The sequence below is a fragment of the Camponotus vicinus genome, unplaced genomic scaffold (genome assembly GCF_025532165.1).
Source record: "Camponotus vicinus isolate PSW18456_S1 unplaced genomic scaffold, iyCamVici1.0 SCAF_4, whole genome shotgun sequence".
Lineage (NCBI taxonomy): Eukaryota > Metazoa > Arthropoda > Insecta > Hymenoptera > Formicidae > Camponotus > Camponotus vicinus.
The window spans coordinates 8,404,683-8,427,864 of NW_028141976.1; the positions used below are offsets into that span (position 1 = coordinate 8,404,683).

The window sequence follows — 23,182 nt, forward strand, 5'->3', positions numbered from 1 at the left end:
TGATTTAAAGATATCGATCAATATGTTCATATTCTTATTTCGTACTTTCGTAAACTGATGATTCCTGTGTTCCAGGTGTCAGAAAGATGGCGAGAAAACTTACGAAGTAATTTTCAGTCTCTTGATTATAATTATCCTTTCATAGCTTCATTCATTTGTCAGACGATCGTTGCTTTATTCCCGGCTTCTGAGTGTCGTTTCGAAACTAACACACTCGCGTACTCTCAGATGAATCAGTCGCTTTTACAGCTTCCCGCTCCGCTGTATTTCAGAACTGTGCGATCTCGATTGCGGTCCTCACGGACACTGCGTGGACAACGCTTGCGACTGCTTGCCAGGCTGGTCCGGCGAGCTTTGCAATCTGAAGCAATGCGACCCTCGTTGCAACGAGCATGGACAATGCAAGAATGGCACGTGTCTATGCGTCACCGGATGGAACGGAAAACACTGCACGATGGAGGGATGTCCGAATTCTTGTTCGGGCCATGGACAGTGCAGGGTGTCGAATGACGCGCAATGGGAGTGTCAGTGCTACGACGGTTGGGACGGCAAGGACTGCAGCGTACTTTTAGAGCAGAACTGCAACGATGGACGAGACAATGATAAAGGTACATGTTCCAATATAAATTTATCTGTTATAATGATTCAGTATAAAAGGAGAGTGTTGATTATACTCGTGTATATTATATATAATATTTGTTAAATATATAATCCACACATTTTATTTGTTAAAATCAAGACATTAAAATACTAGAGAATGAAATAAAATGTAAATTGGAATTTTAGACAATTGCGATATAGTTGAAATATTTATTCGAAATTAAATACTTCTAATTAAAACATTCATCAATGTAAGTGTACCCTTTTTTCTGCGATCTTAATGGAGAATAATGGGACTTTCAGATGGTCTCATTGATTGTGCGGATCCGGAATGTTGCTCCAATCACATATGCCGCAGCAGCCAGCTGTGCGTCTCAGCGCCCAAGCCAATCGATATATTGCTACGGAAACAGCCACCCGCCATTACTGCTTCCTTCTTCGAGAGAATGAAGTTCCTAATCGACGAGGGCAGTCTGCAGAACTACGCTCGTCAGGAGACCTTCAACGAGAGGTAAGTTCGGCGTCGATCGTCGCGAGACTTTCCCCTCTCGTCCTTGCGACCATGTCGTCGTCATGATCCTCGTCGTCTCCGCGTTGAAATCGTTAGCGAAAATTGTCCGTCCCGATGTCGATGTTGCGTCTACAGTCTGCGTGTCTCTGAATAAAAAAGTAGGAAAATAGGAGATTTCAACACACATGTGCGATCAGGAGAAAATGGCAGCATTAAATAGGAATACACTAACCATTGGTGCTATACGCGATATTACTTGTGTTCACCATATTCCCTTTACATATGGATTTCTTAAACAATATGGAATCAACTTTTTTTGGCAAAAGTTTTATTAAATGCTTTTTATTGAGATTTATATTAAAAATTTGATTGACTTGAAATCCAATTTCTGAGATGTTTAATATCTTATATATCAGAAACTCTACTATAAAGCCTTAACATTTATATTTTATTGAAATCACATCTATATTCTAAATTAAACAAAAGATTCCTATGTGACAGAGGAAGTGGAGAATGGAGAACCAACGAAAACCTGTGAATCGCGAAGGTCGAGAAAGTTGCATGCTCGATGGAACGACTAAAGGTTATTAATAATACGAGTACAATCCCTTTGACTCGAACCGAATCGGTTGAAAGATTAGTCGGACAAAGCCGATCGATCTCTATTTTTAACTAAAGCGGGAAGAAACGCGCACACATAGGAGGATCCTAGCTTTTCTCGCAGGGATCCGATAATCTTTATAGCTGCCTTTGCGCGCATATATTACAAGATACACGCATATCCTTGTATATCTCTCTCTCTTTCTTTCTCTCGCAGTACACGTGTATTACAGACAGAGTATAGACACGAGGATGCATATACATAGATTTCAATATATTATATCTGCGTTGTTGTGACCCGTGTGAAATCACATCCCAACAGTTTTCTACATATGTTTTGTACGTACGTGTGCGCGAGCGTGTATCCTGCACTAACCCTTTCCCTCCCTCCCTCCCTCTCTTCCTCCTCTCCTCCCCCGCTATCCACATCCATATATAATATCTCTCTCTTTCTATCTTTCTCTCTCTTCTTCATTCTTTCTCTATCTGCCCCAGAGTCTTTATCGCAATCCCTTACGATCTATCTCTATTGGTACATCAATCCAAGTCCCGTTCTTTCGATTCTTTCTCTTTTTCTCTTTCTCATGTCCGTCCGAGTGGAGCTTGCGTGAATGTGTGAGTCCATGTTTAAGCCTCGAGCTTTTCGCTCATCATACTGACTAAGGGGGAGGGAAGGGGTTATATGCAATAACCGGACAGTTTTTTTTCTCCCCGATGCGTCAGGTCCATCGGAAGGGACCAGCAAATTCTAGTAATCCCGAGACGCGACATATCGAAATTCTTCGTAAAAGCGAAAAGTTTTTCCTCAGACTCCTCTATATTTTTATTCCCACCTTTGGAAATCCTTCGCTACTTTTTTCTCTCTCTTTCTCTTTTTCTTTCGACGTCCTACGTCCTTGACCTCTCGTCCTCGATCCTGCATTCTCCTTCTTCTATTTTCGCCTTTAATCGCATCATTTTAACTCGGCTCTGTTTTATCCGTGCTGCCCGGTCAGTATGTTCTGGAATCACTTCAACACAAGGTAAGAAAAACCAGACGTCGATAAAGCTCGACTAAATGAACGAGGATCCGTAATAAGATCCATCGTAACAGTAATAAAGAACCTGCTGCTGTTTGATAATATTTTCGTGCATTTGATATCTCTCTCACGTATGTGTACATAAATACATCCTGCATCCTGATCACGACGAGCCGTGCGTGTGTGCGTTCGACTGTGCTCGAGAAGTTTGACCTCATTCGATTTCATTGAATCTCGGTCTCTCTCTCTCTCTCTTTCTCCTCCGATCATGTATTTCTACACCTCGCATTTATATTATATCAGTTGTTCCCAAAATGATGGAAAAAGCCAAATCGTAGATTTATGATTGTGAGAAAGAAATCTTTCTCTCATTCTCATTAATATCGATGACAAATCGATCAATGTTTTTTATCAATACTTGAGAGCAATGAATGTTAAAAATGAGATGTGTGCGATATACATGATCTAAGAGTCTCTATGTGAACAGTTGGAACACATTCCACGATCGTTCGAACTCGCACTTTGTCCTCCATTATTGTTGAACACATTCTCGTGTTGCATGGTTCAGTTACCTTTTGATTCCTACGTTGTGTTTCGTGCCTTTTACGTTGAGCTTCCGACTTTGTGTTATTCGTGTTTATGTATATATATATATATATATATATCGACTATACGTATATAAGTAGAGTGATTTGTCCTCGACCATAAAACGCTCCAGTGCCAAAGAGGCACGATTATGAAGGTTCGATTATCGTATTCCGTTGTTCGTTCGAGAAAAACGAGGCAACTATATGACGTTTATAGTGACGGAGAGATCATCTGAAACATCGCGATGAAAATAATGCAACGATTACGTTCGTCGTTATTCGTGCAGCGATATCAATCAAAAGAGTCGAGTGGTCCCTCTTTAGCACTGAGAAGCAGAATTGACGAAAGTACGTCGCGTTGAATATTCATGGCGTATTTGCATACGCGATTGGCGATCGATACTCGGTATCGAGATACTTATTAACCGGCGAAAGAATGCTGTCACATGTAAATGGACGCGCATTATCCGAGATGCAAATTTACCTCGATTACTTCTGTCTTTTTAAACGCTCGAGAAAACGGCACTTTGCGTATAATTATAGCGATTCCCCCCATTATGGGCATTGATTTGTCGATAATTCCAGGATCTATTTTCAAAGCACCTGAATCCACAGTTAAATATTGTACAAGATCTCCCCTATTCCAATTTTGTTATCACGTTACTTTAATCAATTTAATTTTCACATATGATCCACGATATATTAAAAGTCTCATTAAACTTATTGCATTGATTTATCTGTCTCTATTTTTTACTTTTTAGAAGACTTTTAAAATGGATATCATACCTATGATATTTTTATTTTTAACATTAAACACATTTAACTGTCTCACAAACATCTCATTAGATCTCGTTATCAAGTGACAGTATCTCTTTTCGTCGGCATATATTCATTCTAAAGAAAATTTCTAAGGACTGTGAACAGTAAAACAGTAGTAGATTGAGATTAGTCTAGAGAATAGCGGTTGCTTTGTTGGTAGTGTACGACGAAGCACACAAAGAAATGATCTTATCCGAATTTTTCTGCGAGTAACACGATCGTTGTCTAACAGCCGATCGGCCGTCATACGCGGCCGCGTCGTTACCCATCTCGGCACGGGACTCATGGGAGTGCGGGTCAGTACCAGCACACCGCTGGAAGGCTTCACCCTTACGAGAGATGACGGCTGGTTCGATCTCTTGGTGAACGGCGGCGGTGCCGTAACTCTGCAATTCGGTCGATCGCCCTTCAAGCCGCAGAGTCATATCGTCTTCGTGCCTTGGAATGAGGTAAATTTCAATTAATCACTGTATTCGAGTTCTAACTGAAGGTTGAGACTGAATCAGCCAAAACTAGTGGAACTTTTTAACCAAGTTAAATTTCGCGATATAAAGTGAATGACTTAATAATATCTTTCTTAGAATGTATGATTAAGTTTACCTCTTCTAGAGTAGCCTCTAAAATGTATGTGTTTCGCTCCAGGTCGTCATAATCGACAAGATTGTTATGAGCACTGCCGAGGAGAAGCCGCCCGTCCATGTTCCACACGCATGCGCCGCTCACGATTACGATCTCATGAAGCCGGTCGTCCTGGCGACCTGGAAGCACGGATTCCAAGGAGCCTGCCCGGATAAGAGCGCCATTTTGGCGGAGTCTCAAGTTATACAGGAGAGCTTGCAAATACCCGGAACAGGCTTGAATCTAGTATATCATAGTTCGCGAGCGGCCGGTTATCTCTCGACCATACAACTGCAGCTGACTCCGGAAGTCATACCAGCGACCTTGAATTTGATACATTTGAGAATCACGATCGAGGGTATACTGTTTGAGAAGACCTTCGAAGCCGATCCAGTGATCAAGTTCACCTACGCATGGAATCGCTTGAACGTCTATCGCCAACGCGTCTACGGAGTTACGACTGCTATGGTGAAGGTTGGCTATGAGTATAGCGATTGCAAGGACATTATCTGGGATGTGCAAACGACGAAGTTGAGCGGTCACGACATGTCCATCTCGGAAGTCGGCGGTTGGAACTTGGACATTCATCACAGATACAACTTCCACGAGGGTATTTTGCAGAAAGGAGACGGCTCAAATATTTATCTGAAGCATAAACCGAGAGTTATTCTCACCACGATGGGAGATGGTCATCAGAGACCGTTGGATTGTTACGATTGCGACGGGCAAGCTTCCAAGCAGCGTCTCTTAGCGCCCGTTGCTCTTGCCACTGCAGCAGACGGCTCCATCTTTGTCGGTGATTTTAATCTAGTCAGGAAGATTCTCGTTGATGGAACAGTTAGAACTGTAGTCAGATTAAAGTACGTAATTGATATCGATTAATTTTATGCAATAATTTCTTACAACTCTTTAAATTCCTCTAAAATGTTTTATAATTTTTTTTAACTTTATTTTTATTCTTCCAGTGCAACGAGGGTATCATATCGTTATCACATCGCTCTGAGCCCGCTGGACGGCGTTCTCTATATATCGGATCCAGAATCTCATCAAATCATTCGCGTACGTGACACCAACGACTACACGGATCCCGACCATAATTGGGAGACAGTAGTCGGTTCCGGAGAACGTTGTCTTCCTGGCGACGAAGCTCATTGTGGCGATGGTGCGCTCGCACGAGACGCTAAACTCGCTTATCCCAAGGGCGTTGCCGTCTCTGCCGATAATGTCTTGTACTTTGCCGATGGCACGAATATACGAATGGTCGACAGAGACGGTATTATCACCACCATAATTGGTAATCATATGCACAAATCGCACTGGAAACCCATACCTTGTGAAGGAACGTTGAACGTCGAAGAAGTTCATCTACGCTGGCCGACCGAACTGGCGATCAATCCTCTGGACAATTCGCTGCACATGATCGACGATCACATGGTTCTCCAGCTGGCCCCAGATGGTCGTGTCAAGGTCGTTGCCGGTCGTCCACTTCACTGCGCCTCTCCGTCAGCCTCGTTTGACACGGAACTCGCGACTCACGCCACTCTTGTGATGCCGCAAAGCGTTGCATTCGGTCCATCGGGCGACCTTTACATCGCCGAGAGCGATTCCCAGAGGATCAATCGTGTTCGTGTAATCGGGACTGATGGCAAGATCTCACCGTATGCTGGTGCTGAGTCCAAGTGCAATTGCCTGGAGCGCGGTTGCGATTGCTTCGAGGCCGATCACTATTTGGCATCCACCTCCAAGTTTAATACTATATCCGCTGTAGCGGTTTCACCCGACGGAGTAGTGCACATTGGCGACCAAGCTAACTATCGCATTCGTTCGGTGACGGCGAGCATTCCTGACGCGAGCGGCGCACGAGAATACGAGATTTACGCACCTGATACGCAAGAAATCTACGTATTCAATCGGTTCGGCCAGCACATTGCAACGAAGAACATTCTGACCGGCGAGACTGTGTATCTCTTCACATACAACGTTAACACTAGCAATGGTAAGCTCAGCACTGTGACGGACGCGGCTGGCAACAAGGTCTTTTTGTTAAGAGACTACAGCAGCCAAGTGAACTCGATCGAAAACACAAAGGGACAAAAATGCAGACTAAGAATGTCCAGAATGAAGATGTTGCACGAACTGAGCACGCCCGATAATTACAACGTTACTTTCGACTATCACGGACCCACTGGTTTGCTGAAGACAAAGCTCGATAGTACCGGCCGCAGTTACGTTTACAATTATGATGAGTTTGGCAGACTGACCAGCGCAGTGACACCCACAGGCAAAGTGATTAGCTTGACGTTTGATCTTAGCCTGAAAGGCGCCATAGTCAAAGTTGGACAAAACAACAGAAAGCCCATCTCGATGTTAATCAAAGGATCGTCCGTTGTCACGAAGGTCGGAGAGGCCGAGCAAAGAACAACAGTTCTCGCCGATGGCTCAGTTGGAAGAGTAACACCATGGGCTCACACCGTCAGCACCGATAGTATGCCGTACTCGATCCTGGCTGAAATCGAACCTCTGTTAGGTGAAAGCTATCCCGTGCCGGCTAAACAGAGAACAGAGATCGCTGGCGATCTGGCTAATCGTTTCGAGTGGCGATACTTCCTCCGAAAGATTCAAGGAAATAAGAATCGCGGAAACTCGAAGGCAATCGCTCAGGTCGGCAGGAAGCTCCGAGTCAATGGCGAGATCTTGCTGTCTCTCGAATACGACAGGGAAACAAACACTGTGGCTGTGTTTATGGACGACCGGGTGGAACTGTTGAATGTTACATATGATAGAACTGCTAGACCCGTTAAATGGGGCCCGAGAAACGGTATCTTCGCTGGTGTTGAGTTGGAATATGATCGATTCAGCAGACTGACTAGTTGGACGTGGGGCGACATCAGCGAAACGTATGGCTTCGATAGAGCAGGTCGATTGTACGAGATCAAGTACAGCGATGGTACGTCAATGGTGTATGCCTTCAAAGACATGTTCAGCAGTTTGCCGCTGAAGGTCACTACGCCACGTGGAAGCGATTATCTTCTCCAATATGACGAGGCGGGAGCATTGCAATCACTGACTACTCCGAGAGGACACATCCATACATTCTCTCTTCAAACGTCTCTCGGATTCTACAAATATCAATATTACTCGCCGATGAACAGACATCCATACGAGATTCTTTACAATGATGACGGTCAGATCCTTGCCAAGGTATATCCTCATCAAAGCGGAAAAGTTGCTTACGTCTATGATCATGCTGGAAAACTCGAAACTACGCTTGCCGGTAAGTATTAATTACTGTAAAATAATATATCTTTATTTCTTCTCCTTAATTAAATTTTACTAAGTGTGATTAAGAAAAAAAAATATTGTTGATTTATAAACATAAAATTATTAAAGATATAATTTGTTAGTTAAAAATATGCAAATATTTTGTATAGGATTATCCTCAATACATTACACCTATCAAGAAACAACTAGTCTAGTGCGTAGCATCGACATCAATGAACCAAACTTTGAGATGCGTATCGAATACAAATACCATGCTGGCATTGTAAAGGACGAGAAGATCAAGTTTGGCAGCAAGAGTGGCATGGATAACGCTCATTATCGTTATCAGTACGATGGTAATGCGCGTATATCTGGCATCGAAGTCGACATTAACGGCAAACAACTGCCTCAACTTCGTCTCAAATATAACCAGAATCTTGGTGTGCTAGAAGGCGTCGGTGATCTTAGGATATACAGAAATCTCTTTAATCGATCAGTTATGCAAGACAGCAGCAAACAGTTCTTCACGGTCACAGATTATGACGAACATGGTCGCATCAAGACGGTGCTGATGAACATCCGATCCTTCGACGTGTTTCGCATGGAGCTCGAGTACGACAATCGCAATCGCATCAAGATGAGAAAACTCACGATCGGAAAGGAGTCCATGGAGAAGAAGGAATGGTCTAGAATGGAGAAGATTACGTATAATGCTGACGGTCACGTGCTCGAGGTAGCGGATACCGAGAATAATTGGCAATACGCATACGACGAAAATGGTAATGTGATTGGCGTGACCGAGCACAATGAGAAGATCGTCTTGGGCTATGATAGTGGTGATCGAGTGGTCCAGTACGGTGACGTCGAATTTAACTCATACGATGGACGCGGTTTCGTCGTAATTCGTGGCGAGCACAAATATAGGTAAGTTTTTTTTTTCCCAAATTAAGAGGTATATCTGTAAAATATAATTAAATGTTATTAAAATAACTAAATGTATATATGGAATAGTATTTTGTATGTACAAAAAAATCTATTTTCTCGCAGCAAATTTTGTGGATAGTTTTTTTTGTTCAAGAACATTGACCTAAAAATACTATATTGTAATAGATATATGCCAAAATATATATTATTAATTTTCTCTTCTCCAGGTACAACTCGCGCGGTCAGCTGATTCATGCGTCAGAGCACAAGAAATTCCAAATTTGGTACTTCTATGACGATCGCGGTCGACTGGTGTCGATGAACGACGACCGAGAAAATATCACTCAATTCTTCTACGCGAATCCAAAAACTCCGGATCTGATAACGCATGTGCACTTCCCGAAGTTGTCCAAAACATTCCGATTCCTTTACGATTCGCGCGACTTCTTGATGACCGTGGAGACATCCGAGCAACGGTTCTACGTCGCAACAGATCAAAATGGTTCGCCTCTCGCTCTTTTCGATACCAATGGCAATCTCATCAAGGAGATGCGACGCACGCCGTTCGGCAAGATTATCAAGGATACCAATCCAGACTTTTATTTGCCTATCGATTTCCATGGTGGTCTCTTCGATCCCAATACCAAGTTGATCTATTTAAACAAGAGACTTTACGATCCAACCGTTGGTCAATGGATGACGCCTGCTTGGGAACAAATGGCCAACGAGCTCACCACTCCGACCGACATATTCATCTATCGTTTCCGCAATAACGATCCGATCAACTTTAAACAAAACGTCGAGTACATGACGGATCTGGCGAGTTGGCTGAAACTCTATGGCTACGACATTTCAACTATGCTTGGTTCTGAATACACAAAGCAGATGGTGTATCAACCGAGCGCCACCGTCACGTCTCCGCAACTGACTCCGGACTTTGGCGTGATGTCCGGTCTGCAATGCATCGTAAATCGTGTGCAGGAGAAGTTTTCGGATCTTGGTTTCGTGCCCAAGCCATTGCTGAAGCTGGAACCGAAAACGCGAAACCTATTGCCGCGGGTGGCCCATCGTCGGGCAGTTTTCGGCGAAGGTATTCTAGTATCGCGCGTTGGCGGTCGGGCTCTGGTGAGCGTAGTGGACGGCGTGAACAGTGTAGTGCAAGACGTGGTCACATCCGTGTTCAACAACTCGTACTTCCTGCCGCTGCATTTCAGCGTGCACGATCAGGATGTCTTCTATTTCGTCAAGGATAACGCGCTGAAAATCCGCGATGACATGGAGGAACTTCATCGGCTGGGCGGTATGTTTAACGTATCCACGCACGAGACGACGGAACACGGTGCCGGCACGTGGAAAGAGTTGAGATTGCACAATCCGGACGCAGCGGTGGTCATCAAGTACGGGGCCGATCCTGAACAGGAGCGACATCGGATTCTGAAGCACGCGCACAAGCGTGCCGTCGAACGCGCCTGGGAGATCGAGAAGCAATTGGTAATGGCCGGTTTCCAGGGTCGAGGCGACTGGTCTAAGGAGGAGAAGGACGAGCTCATCAGTCGCGGCACCGTCGACGGCTACGAAGGCGTCGATATCCACAGCGTGCATAGGTATCCCCAGCTCGCCGACGATCCTGGTAACGTCGCGTTCACTCGCGACACCAAGAGGAAGAGGCGGAAGAGCGGCAACAGGCGCAACAGAACTCATAGGCACGACTCGTGATTCGAGGACGCCACGACGCGAGTTCAAAGTATCGCTTGGGACTTGATTCGCGCGTGAAGCGAAGGAACGGAAGAGAAAGAAAGAGCTAGCGCGTCTTGGAAGAAACAGTAGGACGGTTTTGTCGTCGTAATGTGATTTGCGAAATCGCAATTTGTGCGAACGGCCAGCATTGTTGCTCCCTTTTCTCCTCGATCCTCCTCTCGGTCTCTTTCTTCTCTCTCGTACTCGTCGTTGAGAGGAGATCGCAAAGATCTATCACATGATGACGAACGATGCGTCTCGTATCTGATAATGCAATCTATCGATGTGCCATAAGCGCGTCTATATGCGATCGCTATCGAATTTAAATTCTAGATTGATGTGCGTAGGAAGACGACGGGTGTGAGAACGGGATCGCGAAGTGTCAAAATTAACCTAGTCGCATTATTAACGAAATGAAGAATATAAAGCTTGTTATATGGTGATTAGTTTATACGGAAAAAAGAGAGAAAAAGGGAGAAACACAAGGAAGAGAGAGAGAGAAAAGGGGGTGACGAATATAGACGCATATAAAGGTGCAAGACGGATAAAAGTGCGTGCGTAGACCTTCAAGGTGCCGTCCGCGACGAAATCGATAGTGTTTTTTGCGAAAAAAGAATGGGAGAGGGAAATGTACGTGTCTTGGACTTTCGTCACAGATCATCGGTCAAATTCGAGCTGATGTTAATTCATGCAACAGGGTCTACAAGACACGCGTTATACGCACGCACACGCGAGACAGGAGCGAGACATCTCGAGATCAGCGCGTCGAAGCTAGAAGATGTGAGGCGAGGGAGAAGATAATTTTCAATAAAAAATGCAAATGAAAGAGAGAGATGTCAGGTTTCTCTGTTTGAAATGTTCTCGCACCTCGCATCTCTAGTCGGGACGCATTCGTCCGAGAATGGACAAGTGAGAGTGAGAGAGAGAAAGAGAGATAGAGAGAAAGAGAAAGAGACAAACGTGGAGAATAGATATATACAGCAGATATTTTTAACATGGCGCAAATTGGTGTACTAGATGCGAGACGAGCAATTGTAAATATAGCTACACTCGAACTTAATGATAAATGTAGATAAAGTATCGTAATGTGTAAAAGAAATGCGCGCGAGAACGGTCGTGAAACACAAGTGGAACTGTCGATACTGCTTTTTTATATGTATACAAAGAAGAATACACGAGTCACACACACGCATAAAGATATATAATAGGAATTTACGTCCCCGAAATATACGCGAACGGGAGAAATAATATGGGGAAAGTCGTGAAATTATATCGGACGCGTCGCGATTCTATATTCTTTTGTTTTGATATAAAAATGCGTGGAAAACGGAGGAAATTTTGTTAAGAGAAAACGCGCGATATTCGCGTCAAGTGGATAGTCGCGTTAATCTCGACCCAGGCCTACGCACACAATTGACACAAGAAAACATATACATACACACGTACAGACGTAGACATACACTATCGCTTTAAATCGGCATACGTATCGTACAATCGGCGATGTCGTCTCATCGATTTCGCCGACGCGTACAAACGCATAATTGGAGCCAAGTATAAATGCGGCACCTAGAATCGAAATCAAGTCAAGTCTAAGAGCCATAGAGTTTATTTTAAATATAATTTCATACTTCAAATATAACGTAAGTTCAAATGGAGTCTTCGAGATGTTAGATAAATGGAACAATACATTGATTTTTCAAGAATAAAATTAATAATCAATGTGAATTAAACGCTAGAGTATTAAACTATATATATGATAGTCATTAGAAAATTATTAAGAAGGATAGTCATTAATTTTATCGCTGCAAAGTTGTCGCATTGTCCCATTTATCCGCTCAATTGTCTCACTTGAGCATAAACTTTGTAGATTTTAAACTTGACGAATATTTCGATCGTGGAAGAAGAGGGTGCCTGAGGTATAAACGAATCGACTGATTCGTCGTAGACAACGTAGACACTTGTAAATAGGCATCACGTAAACGAGTAAAAGCTGCTATTGCCACGTAACATCTGCATGTAACAAAAACCGACGTGACGAGACGAATGACAGTCGTAACGGGATGCGTCGAAGTAATAATGTCCAGAAGAAAAATAATAATAATAATAATAATAGTAATAATTATAATATGATAACACGATAAGTAATAATAATAATATAATAATAAATATAGTAATAATAATAATAATAATAATAATAATAATAAAAAATAATAAATAATAATAATAATAATAATAATAATAATAATAAATAATAATAATAATAATAATAATGGAATACGATAATATTACCATTGTGTACGAGAAATGCCCCGCCTATCTTTCTACTAAAAATGAAAAATTATTTTTTGAATTGTGTCGTCGAGAGAAGAAGAGTCCTATGTAACCGCGTGTATGTAGGATCGCCCTGTGAAGAGAACCTCACCCCCGCGCTCCACCGAAGAGAGTACCCGACAAAAAATAGGGTTTAACAAGAATCTATGCAGAGATTTATTTTTCGGATTTTAAATTTTTCGAATTCCCAAAATTTTATTGCATTCTCTTCCATAGTTTTTCCCATTTGTATCAAATTATTTTTATTTTCATTAGAAATAATCAGGAATTTTTCAATAATTAGAAAATTATTCAGAATTAAACTCAACGTCAGTATTTAATTATTAGTATTTTAATTGTATCCGCAAAAATTTTTAAACTTAATTTTCATTTCCAGATGTTTAATATTATTAATATTAATTTCGAGATGATTTTCTCTCCCGAGATTCTTTGAATTAGTCTATTTTTTTACAGGGTACAACCTTGACCCCTCCTCTCTATAACTGATATAGCTGAATTCGTCGGTGTTTATCAATATTGGGTAAATAAGAAAAAAATGTAGATCGAAGTTTGTGGTTCGGATTGAATGAAGTAACCGACTAAATAGAAAGTAAAGACGCAAAAAAATTAATATAACGCATTATATATATATATATATATATATATATATATATATATATATATATTTATATATAGGGGTACACGGTGAGCCAACGTGCGAGCCCACGCAGCTCCACCACGTTGTGTTCCACGTAGGCGATATATAATAAAAAAAAGATACATAATCATAATTGCAAATGTACGTACTAGTTGAGGAGTTGACGTGGGATTTAGCGAACGGTTAAGGGAATGTGCTAGTGAATCTTACAGTGAATCTTAACATCGCTGCACATATCTGTTGTGTATAGCCTACTGTCTCGCGAAAGTAGTCTTCACATCCTCGCTTAAAAAAAAATTTTCACCAGAGAATTTTAGCGGCGACATTGATTTTGCAATATTTAAGTCAAATCTCAACAATTGTCATATCTTTAAAATCTTCCACATCAAAGTTATCTTTGCAAAAAAATTAATTGAAAGAGAGAAGAACATTGATAGAATTCATATATGTATTTCACATCGTGACGAATTTTTCATATTTGTAAAATAATGCCGCCAAAATTCTTGTACTCTTTATCAAAAAAATATTCCGTCTAAGGAAAGTTTTTTTTTTGTTAATCGTCTTTTTCTAAATTATTATTTACTAGGGGGATCACATGATGAATCACAGATCATTATGCCCGAAGACGAGGCTTTAATGATCTGTGATTCATCATGCGATACAATGGTTAAATTTGTTTTTCCTCCGTAAAATAGAACAAGCAATAGGTTCAAAACTTAACGAGGCAAATTGCTTAGTTATCAGGGCCTCGGGCTTTAAATACATGGGCTCGCCGACATTCTTTCTTCAAAACTTTAATAAAATTATTTCTCCGCAATTATTGTAATCTCAAGCGAATAATTTTCATTATATAATTTCACATATTGAAACGTATATGTTAGAATAATATTTGAGAGAACTCTAAAAATTATCTATTCAAGATTAAAATGTGGTGGGAAAATCTCAAAATAATTTCACATGGTAATTAAAAAATTAAATTTTATTTTATTTAACATGCAAATGATTAGAAAACTGGACTACAACTGACTCATTAATATTATTTCCAAGATTCCACATGCGCAGAAATATATATATTTTTTGCTGTGAAAATTTAAAAACCTTTTTATCGAAGTTGACCTTATTCTTATCAATTTATAAAATGGACATGTGTGATTAAATTTAAACTAATCGAACTTAATAACGAGGCAAGATTGCCTCTTCGGTGATGTTTTCGAACGTCGCCTCGGGTAACCCGCATCCCCTCGATATTACGTTCTTAATGATCTCCTCGACTCTCGGAGCACGAGGGAATAAAATCCCCTCCGTAGCAGCGCTTGTTACTGAGTTGTCTATTAATACGCCGTTATCCGACACGCGCGCATTATTGTATAGTTTGTAGCAGAAATGCTCGGCAGCGTTTTGTCGACACCTCGAACAGGAGATTTTTCGTTGCAAGCCACTTTCTATGTGTACTCGTCTACTCGCAAAACGATACGTAAAAACGGAGAGAGAAAAAGAAAAAAACGATACGACGTTAAAAAGTCCTGTACTCGAGTTAACTTTACGCTTAGCGCATGTTTCCTTCGAGCGCAAGAGAGCCGCGGGTGAATCCTGCCTTTTATTTTATTTTATTTTCAATAGTAGTCTCATTAAGGATTCTAATAAAAACTTGACCGAATTTTTATATACGGAAAATGATGAAACATATTGCACAGTTTTTGCAATTTCTTTATATTTCAAATGTAGAAAATCATGGATACAAAATTAAAACATAATTTTCAGATTAAATTAATTTAATATACATAATGAGAATTTATATCAAAAATACAGAAAAACATGTGTCCACTATAATCTTAACATTTTCTTCGATCTAAATAAATACAAGAAAAAATATTAAAATTTTCAGAATTTTCGAAAAATTGTACTCTATACTTGTGCAAATTTTAAATATCTATGGCTTTGGAGTGAAAGAATCTAAAAAAAATAGAAGCACAGGATTCTCAATGTGGCTCGTCGCAGGAAGGTGCAAAATTTATTATTGTTATGCCGGATCGCGATCGGCAGGCGCGATCGAGATTAAGAAAAAGCAATACTTTGTAACTATCGTGTATGTCTCTGAATGCTGTTAAAAGACCGGCGATAATGCTGTTAAAGAACGCAAGAGAGACGATGATAAATATGTCAAAAAATGGAGAGAGTGTGAAAGAGGAAGGGTGTGTGAGAAACGCTAAAAAGCGCGCGAGAGACATTATATATATACATAGATTAATATATAAATATATAAATATATAAATATGCGAGAATTGCGTTAACATAGTTACTGCGAGGGGAAGGGAAGGAAGTCGTGCGCTTTTTTTTTTCTTTTATATATATATACTGACGAGAGCCGTTCATCTCTCACGCTTCTTTCTTGTAAGTCAGAAAAATTGCGGCGGTCGCGCCTGACATTTCTTTTTGTACATATATAACGATACGACCAAAAATGATATTGACGTCACGCGACGACACAGGAAGCATCTCTCGAGATCTCTCCGCGATCGATATCCTTGCACGAAGTCCTTGCAACATTCTGAGTAAGCGTAAAGTAAATGCTAAACGTCCATGGTCGGTGGAAAGTAACTATGAATTGTCGTGCATAATTTTTATCTTGAACGCATATCGTATATATATATATATATATATATATATATATATATATATATATATATATATATATAATTGCTCTCTATTATACATGCGCGATTTGACACATTAAACACGCTATTCCAAAAGGTCCAGAAAAAAGAGCTCTATATCAGGTGATGTGGACGTATGCGTTATGAGAATTTTTATCTTGGACTCCGATATTACATTTTCTTCGCTTTAATATTTATCATAAAATACAGCAAATATACATGCGAGGTCTTCGTTATCGTTCGCGGGCGGAACAAAGAGAGAGAGCTGATACGTAAGAAGAGGAAAAGAAAAAAAAAGAGTCACAATCGTACGCGACATTGATGTTGTTAATTAGGGTACCTACAATTATCCGTAGCGATGGTAGTTTCGTACACCTGTGCCCGTAAAAAGGAAAGGAGAATCATGTCACCGTAGCGACCTTTGTACTTTCATATAAAGAGACGACGGTCAATTTGTAATAGACGGAGAGAAAAAGTGACAAAGTAAAAATTGAGACTCCTTCCTGGCATTTACTCTCGGCATTTGGCGTGTCAGTGAACGCGCGGCTCGTGTCCCGATGGCCGAGATCCTCGGCGCAGAGGACACCCCGATGAACCCGACGATCACCGACACGGCCGAAATACACGCTCGCCCGTTTGTCTATATTTTTCCTTTTCGTTTTTCGTAAACTTGTACATATTTTAATTGCGATCATTATGTAAATACTCTGAATGAACACACACACGTACGCGTGCGTGCTCGCGCGCGCGCACGCAAGGTTTATTTTAAAAAGATTATACATCATTATATATATATATATATATATATATATATATATATATATATATATATATATACATATATAAATATATTTACCATGTAATGATATATTTAACAGTAAGGTAATATATATTCTATACTCTTACACGCTAAGTACTCAATAAATATATCTATAAAATCTCCCCGTGTTTGTGTGAATGTCTACCCCTAAACCCATCCTGATGATCCCATCGTATCGTGGCGTCTGTGAACCACCCTATCAAAAGAAAGAAAAAACTATCTCGAATAACGTCGTAAACCTCTGTTTATCGGACCCGTTGAAGGGACTACCGTTAAATGTGTTCCCTCTCTCACCCTCTGTTATCTCATTTCGCGCACTGTTCCCCCCCTTCTCCTCTATCTTTGCGCGCCTTGACGTAATTTCACACCTCACGAATGTTCGCGAAAGACTTTAGACTATAGGTATACAGATAAATATATGTATATAAGTATAAATACATATATATATACGATATTCTCGCGACGGGTCCGACGTGGTCTGACAAGTACCTATGGATACGTGATGTGATGAAAGTTGTTTTTCTATCGATAATAACGAGAAAGATAATTAAAATCTTTTAGTAACATCACTTGCAAGTTGTTATCATTGCTCTCTCTCTCTCTCTTTCTTTCTTACTATGCCCACACAAATACACATATACATGGTATGTTGGATTCAATGCGCGTCCAACAAGATCACTTTTTTCATCTGTTACCTGCTCACCTCTGACTGCGAATGCGACAATAGGAACTTATTTGTCGGTGCTCTAGCAGAAAAACTACACGACAATACGGCAGTAGCTATTCTGTTTCGCCAATCACCTCATGCTGATCCTCCTTCGTTTCTCTGTAAAAATTATGAAAACATGAAAGAAAAGATACTCAATTGTATTGATGCTTAAATATAAATTTTTGATTATGCTCAGGAAAATATTATTATGCCTATGAAAACAAAGACATTAATCTTATTGTGATTATTTAGTATGGCTTTTAAAATTTTCATTTTATATTAAAATTATAAATATCTCACACACAATTTCTACCTTTTCTTTTATCTTTATATATTTATTTTTATTTGTTATATATTTGAATCTATTTCTATTAATAAATGACTGAATTTCTCTTTAATATTAATTAATTTTTTTAATTAGAGAGAATTCATAGTGATTAGAGAGAATGGAAAAGAATATACGTGTATGCTTTATACTAGTTAAATTGAAATTATTATCATTACTGATTTATCTTCTTAAAAATTTAAAAACTAAACTATTTCTTCCTATGAAAGAAAACTAATAAATTAACAAAGAAAACACAATATAGAGGAATTTAATACCACAGTTAAGAATATTGTTTTGTACATTTTTATTGCAAAACAAGTGTTCTTGACAGTGATTTTGCTCTTTACAAATGTGTTACATATGATGATTACGGTCTAGAGACAAGAGGAAAGAAATACATGTTACATTCCCGTCAGTTCTTTTATTATCGAATTATATAATATGCCGATAAATTTCGCAAATATACCCGAATACAAACAAAATCAAATGTTAGAACTGGATTGTTGAGAATGTAACATATATCAAATATTTTTGTTCCTTGAAATAATCTTAAGGAATGAAATGTTATAAGTAGTAACTAATATTACATTTGGAAAACTTCACATTCTCTCACATAATTAGAATGGTTAAGAACAAAGATAAGTTCGACTAATTACAATTCTTGATTTACACAATACATATATGTATAAATAATTTGATTTCTCATTTGTTTAAATGCAGCAAGATATAGTGCATTAACCCATTAAAGTATAACGCGTTTTTACTAGAAAAATGTTTATTACATACAAAAAAAATTTACTGTAGAAAATATAAGTTAATGGAAAGGTATATTGAAAAATACTTCCATAATTTACCTTTTTTTTTTTGGTAAAATTACTAATATTTATTTTCTAATCAAAATGTGTTTTAAGCTACTTTTCTAATTATCGTCATTTATATTTTATTAGTACTTTTTCAATTTGCATTTTACATTATAAAAACATTATAGGAAGTTATTAAAAAGCACGACTTAACTTAAAATATTATGTACATTTGTGCCTATTAGATTTAATATCCTTTTTACATATCTGCATCAATTATAAGATGAATAGTTATCTCGTGAGCAATAGTTATAATATATATGTGCACTAATGCAATTGTATATTATCGGATAAAGCAAATACTGGAAGCAGCACCCGTCGTGGGTTTAGGAATGATGAAATGTATTTATTATTAGTAGGAAGTTTAGCAGAAGTTATGAGAAATATACATAACAAATTAACTATAGAGATTAATTAATAATAGAGAAAACGTGGTATCATTCTTAATATTTAAACACGAATAGAATTATTAGTTTCTGGCAATACGCTTTTCTTATTTAATAAAATATTTTATGAGTATAAAACAAAAATTGCAATATGTGCAAAAATACAAACATATCGATCGAATGAATAAATTAATCATTCTCTTTAGCATTGGAATAACACAACAATAATGTGTGTGAATAAGTTTTCACAATATTACTTACTCAAGGCCCAGAGCCCAATTTATACCTTGAACTAGGAACAAAATTAAAGGTTGCCAAGCAACTAACCATCTTATCCAATCCAGTAACTGGCCGAATAAAACATGTGGCCGTTGCCATCTGCATTATTCATTAAGGTACACACAAGATTTAAATTGACATTAAATCATTATAATTAATTAATAAACTTTTTATAGAAAAGGATACGGATTACGAAACATTTTTTTTAAATCCACTTTTTCCTTACAATAAGGGCAAGTCTGTTTTTTTCCTACAATACACCAACCCCTAATGCAAAATTCATGGAAAACATGTTCGCAAGTAAGTTTGTATGTATTTTCAATCACACCTTCTTCATGTTCCGAAACAAGAAGTTTGTTTCCACATACTGCACAAACATTTGGTTCTAGAGTTCTAGTTGGCATACTGCCTGGAGTATAATACTGCATAAAGTATATTACATATTACAAAATTATATGCATAATGCATTTTGAATACAAGATAATTAATACATACTCCAATATGTGATGCCATTGTGTCAGCACATATTTCAGCGACATCTCTTCCTAATACTCCAAAATAAAGACCATAAAATAAAAGTAGTATACCCCAGTCCATCCAAACATGAGGCTTAATGTCTAATAGAATATTTAGACCAACAAATGTAAGTAACATTAAAACACAGCCGATTATGCCCAGTGCATAACTGAGCTTATAAATGAAATAAAACCATTTGTACACTAGTCTGAAAAAAATAAGAAAGAATCTTTGTTATATTTTATAACTACTCTTTCTATGTAGCATTAACAATTATATAATATTACCTAGGTGTTGTACCTAATATTGGTCTTTGAATAGCTTTTCTTACCACTAGACCTGTTATACACGAAGATAAAAGCCACAAAAATATAAATCTCCACCAGTGATTCTTTAAGCTTATTCCAAATGGAATAATCCACATGGCTACTAGTGTTACAAGCTAGTATTACAAAAGGAACATTTTATTTGTATATAATTAAAAAGGTATTTATATTAGATAATAATTATTTTATTCTCTCTACCTGATATGATTTAAAATGCCTCTTCTTCCATTCAACTAATGCAATCTGTGCTATTGTTAATGTCACTAATAATATAAGCAGCATCTCTGCATGCATGGATTCGTGACCCATATGCTGTTCGTGCATCTTTATATGCTCCACTCTAAAAAATTTAATGAAAAATGTACCATTAATATATTTTTCCATATATATATAAATAATCATTTGCTAGAGATCAAGAGAAAAATGTAACGTTGAAACCGTAACGTGTGAAAAATCCAAAATTTTATTGAATACAAGCTTACATATCAATAGTCAATATGCCCTCCTCCAATCTTCCTTATAGCTCTTAATCTTTCAGGATAAGATCTTAATCAAATTCTGGAACAAATTAGTATTGCATTCCATATCATTTAACACTTCTTAATTTTAATGTGGCAAAACGTTTTGAGTCAGTTCTGAAGAACACAATCGAGACCCTCATGTTTCAAGAGAAAGATGGCAACAGATATTTTCAAGCAACTTTGCATGCTTCCAAGAAGTGTTAAACAATATGGAATTTGACGCTAATTTGTTCCAGAATTTGATTCTACCCCAAAAGATTAAGGGCTGTAAGAGAGAAGTTGGAGAAAGATATATTGATTACTGACATATAAGTTTATGTTAAATAAAGTTTTGGACTTCCTATACATGTTGCATTTTTATCTGGATCACTCTAGGTTATTTTTTAAGTTATGTAAGTCCTGTATATTTAAGTTATATATCCTGTATAAGTTTAGAACCGCAAGAAAAGGTATTATAGTATTATACTATAATACTATAAATTTATAACTTACTTCCATTTTTCCTCTGGAGTTAGGTCTTCGTTACTCTAAAACAAGAAGCATAGTAATTATAAAATTCTAATCAATAACACATGTGATTTAAAGCAAAAATCCCTTAACAATATATTGCTATCAACAATAAATATTTATGTATGAAACGAAAATGATGCCTATTATTATTATTATCATATGTCAATCTATAATAAATGACATAACGTGAGAGGTTATGTTTTCGAGAATACGCATGTTACTTTAATATTAACAAGCCACTACTCCGTAGAATTATATACCTACCTTATTTGGCATCTGATGTATTTCATGTATATCCATCATGAATGTTTTATCCCATTAACACGTAAAGAAATGTAAGTTAATTAACTGACACAAGACAGCCAATACGTTGCACACACATCTTACAACATCGTTATCGATATTATATATTTAATATGAATGACCGGCATTTTTTTCACGTTATCAACATTATTATGTATGATTAAACAAGCCTTTTAAAAAATAATTACTTGAACCATTTACAAATTTCGTCATAACTCCGCGCTTTTAATCAGCTTTTTATGCATTTTTTAAATCTAATCTTTACAATAGACAGATGGCTTTGATATTTCGCGCCGAAAATATTACGATATCGCTGACGTTACTAAACGCTAAATCGCTTCTACGCGTGTGTACGCTAGTTTTCAGAGGTTATGTATTTGATTTGAAGCAAGGTAGACAGAATATAAAGAGGGGAATATTCGTAACTAAATTGTCTAATGGAATAGTTCATCGTTATGTCATAAGGAGCGCTGCTATCAAAAATATAATAAATATAGATAAATAAAAACAGAGAAGTTAGAGAAAAAATAATAATAATAGAAATTAAATACTCATAAGCCTATTTAATAAAAACAATTTTACACATAGCATTTTATGCATCGCAAATAAAAATATCAAATCTTTACAAATTATTACAAAATAAGAATTATATTTTAATAGCGTCTTTAATCAAATTTAATCATTAAAGAGAAAATAAATCAGATTCTATTCTTTTTGCTTGATGTCATATAACATAAATAACAAAAATTTTAAGATATCAAAAAAATTATGGAGATATTAAGAACTTAAACACATACATTAAATAAGGGTAGATTTTTTATATGAACAATTTATTGTTAAATAAAAATATATAATTATTTATAAGAAATTTGAAAAATATATTTGTAAGATATATAATTGTTCTAATTCTACTAATATTTTAGAGTGGAACTCTTCATCGCACCATTTGAAACTACCCTCATTATTGGTATGTTATGGAGCATGTATAAATGGGTATTTTTAAAAACATAAATGAATTTTAAAAATATAAATGATAATTTATAAATTGATTATTTACCCTATATCGTTGCTCGATGCTTTTTAGCGCCGTTTTTTTAATTTTTTGTTTTATATTAAGTTTTAGTTTTCAATTTTTAAATAAATTTTTAATTTTTTAATATTATTATTTTTGAAAATTAAAACTATTCTGTATAATATAGTGCTCTCAATTAAAATATTTCTATTTAACTTGTACAAGTTTTCTTCCTTGTATTGATATTTATCTTGTACAAATTTTTATTCTTTATTGGCGAAATTTTTTATATCACTATTTTTGTAGACAATACA

The 23,182-nt window shown here is 37.6% G+C and overlaps 2 protein-coding genes across 18 annotated transcripts in view; one reads left to right on the top strand and one right to left on the bottom strand.

Annotated features, from left to right (window-relative positions):
* Nucleotides 1-11,609, top strand: part of Ten-m (teneurin transmembrane protein Ten-m) — a 683,381-nt gene extending 671,772 nt beyond the window's left edge. For 12 of the 15 annotated variants that reach the window (XM_083097966.1, XM_083097970.1, XM_083097969.1 and 9 more), the window contains 8 exons: nt 273-608; nt 904-1,111; nt 2,707-2,733; nt 4,369-4,585; nt 4,779-5,614; nt 5,720-8,028; nt 8,186-8,939; nt 9,167-11,609. In XM_083097966.1, coding sequence (XP_082954092.1) covers nt 273-608; nt 904-1,111; nt 2,707-2,733; nt 4,369-4,585; nt 4,779-5,614; nt 5,720-8,028; nt 8,186-8,939; nt 9,167-10,655 — 6,176 coding nt within the window. In that variant the 3' untranslated portion in view covers nt 10,656-11,609. The remainder of the gene's footprint in view (nt 1-272; nt 609-903; nt 1,112-2,706; nt 2,734-4,368; nt 4,586-4,778; nt 5,615-5,719; nt 8,029-8,185; nt 8,940-9,166) is intronic. The other 3 variants (XM_083097971.1, XM_083097973.1, XM_083097972.1) reach the window with 1 other exon arrangement.
* LOC145970916 (E3 ubiquitin ligase Rnf121) lies at nt 69-22,230 on the bottom strand. 3 transcript variants are annotated; one of them, XR_014438670.1, is made up of 10 exons: nt 21,818-22,230; nt 21,536-21,570; nt 20,721-20,862; nt 20,484-20,638; nt 20,176-20,404; nt 19,867-20,102; nt 19,663-19,779; nt 17,822-17,944; nt 862-1,257; nt 69-579 (listed from the first exon to the last, which is right to left on the bottom strand). XR_014438670.1 is itself a non-coding variant. In XM_083097987.1 (8 exons), the coding sequence occupies exons 1-8, from the start codon at nt 21,854-21,856 to the stop codon at nt 17,899-17,901; spliced, it is 999 nt and encodes a 332-aa protein (XP_082954113.1). In that variant the 5' UTR covers nt 21,857-22,230; the 3' UTR covers nt 14,609-17,898. The 3 variants fall into 3 exon arrangements, 2 of the variants coding, with proteins under 2 accessions (XP_082954113.1, XP_082954114.1); XM_083097987.1 differs by lacking the exons at nt 69-579; nt 862-1,257 and having other exon boundaries at nt 14,609-17,944; XM_083097988.1 differs by lacking the exons at nt 69-579; nt 862-1,257; nt 17,822-17,944 and having other exon boundaries at nt 18,443-19,779.
* Nucleotides 22,231-23,182: the final 952 nt, after the last annotated feature.

What these genes read in the sequence shown, in the direction of transcription:
- LOC145970916 (XM_083097987.1), bottom strand. Translation starts at nt 21,856, where the DNA reads ATGATGGATATACATGAAATACATCAGATGCCAAATAAG. An exon ending in GGCATTTTAAATCATATCAG is followed by an intron (nt 20,639 to 20,720) that starts GTAGAGAGAATA and finishes TTGTAATACTAG; the next exon opens with CTTGTAACACTAGTAGCCAT. An exon ending in CAATGGCATCACATATTGGA is followed by an intron (nt 20,103 to 20,175) that starts GTATGTATTAAT and finishes TACTTTATGCAG; the next exon opens with TATTATACTCCAGGCAGTAT.